General features: G+C 39.6%; 1 gene segment (V, D, J or C); it reads left to right on the top strand.

Annotated features, from left to right (window-relative positions):
* Nucleotides 1–4: 4 nt before the first annotated feature.
* Nucleotides 5–858, top strand: LOC118598554 (the record flags this gene model as incomplete). The annotated part of the segment is given in 4 exon segments: nucleotides 5–413; nucleotides 490–603; nucleotides 688–725; nucleotides 814–858. Coding segments are annotated over 4 exon segments (606 nt in total), but the record flags the coding sequence as incomplete, so codon positions are not given.
* Between the last annotated feature and the right edge of the window lie 3 nt (nucleotides 859–861).

Raw genomic sequence — 861 nt, 5'->3', positions numbered from 1 at the left:
TACTTACTACTGCATCAGCTCTTATTCTTACACATTCACATTTTTAGAGGGCTATAGTGTCCTTGTGAAGAACTCTTCTTCTTACATCCAGACTTCCGTGGATCAGTCGTCCTCTGAGAACATCCATCCAGGAGACTCTGTGACTCTGAACTGTACAGTACACACTGGGAGCTGTGATGGAGAACACAGAGTTTACTGGTTCAAAGACTCTGAAGACTCTCATCCAGGACTCATTTACACTGATAGAGGCAGGAATGATCAGTGTGAGAGAAAGAAGAACACAAAAACACACAGTTGTGTCTACGAGCTGCACATGAAGAACCTGAACAAGTCTCATGCTGGGATCTACTACTGTGCTGTTGCCTCATGTGGACACATACTGTTTGGAAACGGAGCCAAACTGGACCTCACAGGTGAGTTACAGTGATTTTTGTGGACTGTGAACACAATGTTTGAAATCAGAAATGTGAATTTTCTGACTCTCTGCAGGTCAGCCAAACTCCTCATTGGTGTTTTTCTTAAATGGATCTTTGACCATCATGAGCGTCCTTGTTCTTTTTCTGGTTTACAAGATTAGGAAACAAATGTGTTGCCAGTCTAAAGGTACAGAAGCTATGAATCTCAGTTTATCACACAATTCTCTGCATATACTGTTTGAAAAACAAACATTTTGTCATTTAAAACCAGATGGAAGCTCAGCAAGTGCCTGTGCCCCAAATACAGAGGTTAGATATCTTAATATTGTAAGAAGTTATGTCATCTAACATGTAGTAAAGTAAAGTGAAATAAAGTTTTTATTTATTTCCTTTGCAGAATAAGAACAAAGACTCAGAAAACCTCCATTATGCTGCTGTTAATGTC

This window comes from Oryzias melastigma, unplaced genomic scaffold, assembly GCF_002922805.2.
Source record: "Oryzias melastigma strain HK-1 unplaced genomic scaffold, ASM292280v2 sc02553, whole genome shotgun sequence".
Taxonomy (NCBI): domain Eukaryota; kingdom Metazoa; phylum Chordata; class Actinopteri; order Beloniformes; family Adrianichthyidae; genus Oryzias; species Oryzias melastigma.
The sequence above is the reverse complement of the archived record's forward strand: the minus strand, read 5'-3'. Positions and strand labels throughout refer to the sequence as shown.